At 48.2% G+C, this 1,034-nt stretch overlaps 1 protein-coding gene across 1 annotated transcript; it reads left to right on the top strand.

Annotated features, from left to right (window-relative positions):
* Positions 1–337: 337 nt before the first annotated feature.
* On the top strand, positions 338–873 carry Pmar_PMAR019034 (hypothetical protein; the record flags this gene model as incomplete). Its single annotated transcript, XM_002776999.1, has 1 exon — positions 338–873. A coding segment is annotated over one exon (536 nt), but the record flags the coding sequence as incomplete, so codon positions are not given.
* Positions 874–1,034: the final 161 nt, after the last annotated feature.

Genomic DNA, 1,034 nt, shown 5'->3' with positions numbered 1-1,034 from the left:
TTACAGCATATAGCAACCGGTGTCTCCTGTCGTTCCCTTGTGTCAACACGACCCGACATTAGCTGGAGAGATGCGACCCAAACGTACACTAAGACCTTGAGCCAAGATGGCTACGGACTTAAGAGTTAGTAACGCTCAATGCTCATGATCAATAGTACGGAATGTATCCTGTCCTCACATTCTTGTACGCAAACACAAGGAGAATGTCTCTACGCATGAACAAGGTGACGCTCTCTGCCGCACAGACTGGTTGAGCATCAATTTCACTCCACGCTGCAAACTGCTTCCGGGATTCTTGGCAGCTTCTCGTGTAGTCGCTCTATCAACCCTGTCCTCAATGTGGGCTTCTGCAAGGCTCCTGTGTCTGTACGTTCTCAGTGCAACTGCTGATGTAGACCACTGTACGGGCCATCCGTTGCAGTTCTACAAGGAAGTGCTATATCCTTGGAATATCAAAGAAAGGCCCCGCAGCTTCAACGAATCGATGCCATATTACAAGTACACTTGGGATGACTATTTCGACTACCTCGTTAGCTCTGGTGCGACTAGCTTACAGTTGGGTGGATATTTACTCAACGCAAAGAGCGAAATCAAGTTGGACCCTCCCTTCTACGACCCTTGGAACAAAACTAGTTTTAAAGCTTTGAGGAAACGAGTGGATGCGGCCGGCGGAGTGATAATGGCCGAGTTGGGTATATATCTCAACAAAACTTTCGACAAGGCTTCCTTCATGGAGAGTGCCAGAGAGTTCGTGAAGGATTATCCTGTTGACGGTTTCATTGTGGGCCATCTCCCATCGGATTTCAGTGAATACCCACTGCTGAAGGAACTTGTCGCGGCTATTAAAGAACTCAACCTACGGGTGTCTTTATGGTGAGTCAACAAATACCTCGGAAGACGGGAATCATATTGTGAATCACAACAGGATCCCCACAACAGGAGCTAGTGATCACAACTTGTGATCACTAGCTCCAGCAGCTGCTTCGTCATGTTAGGTTCTCAACGCTCCACTGGCAGGAACTCAAACGAACCGG

The sequence above is a fragment of the Perkinsus marinus genome (genome assembly GCF_000006405.1).
Source record: "Perkinsus marinus ATCC 50983 genomic scaffold scf_1104296952314, whole genome shotgun sequence".
Taxonomy (NCBI): domain Eukaryota; phylum Perkinsozoa; order Perkinsida; family Perkinsidae; genus Perkinsus; species Perkinsus marinus.
The sequence above is the reverse complement of the archived record's forward strand: the minus strand, read 5'-3'. Positions and strand labels throughout refer to the sequence as shown.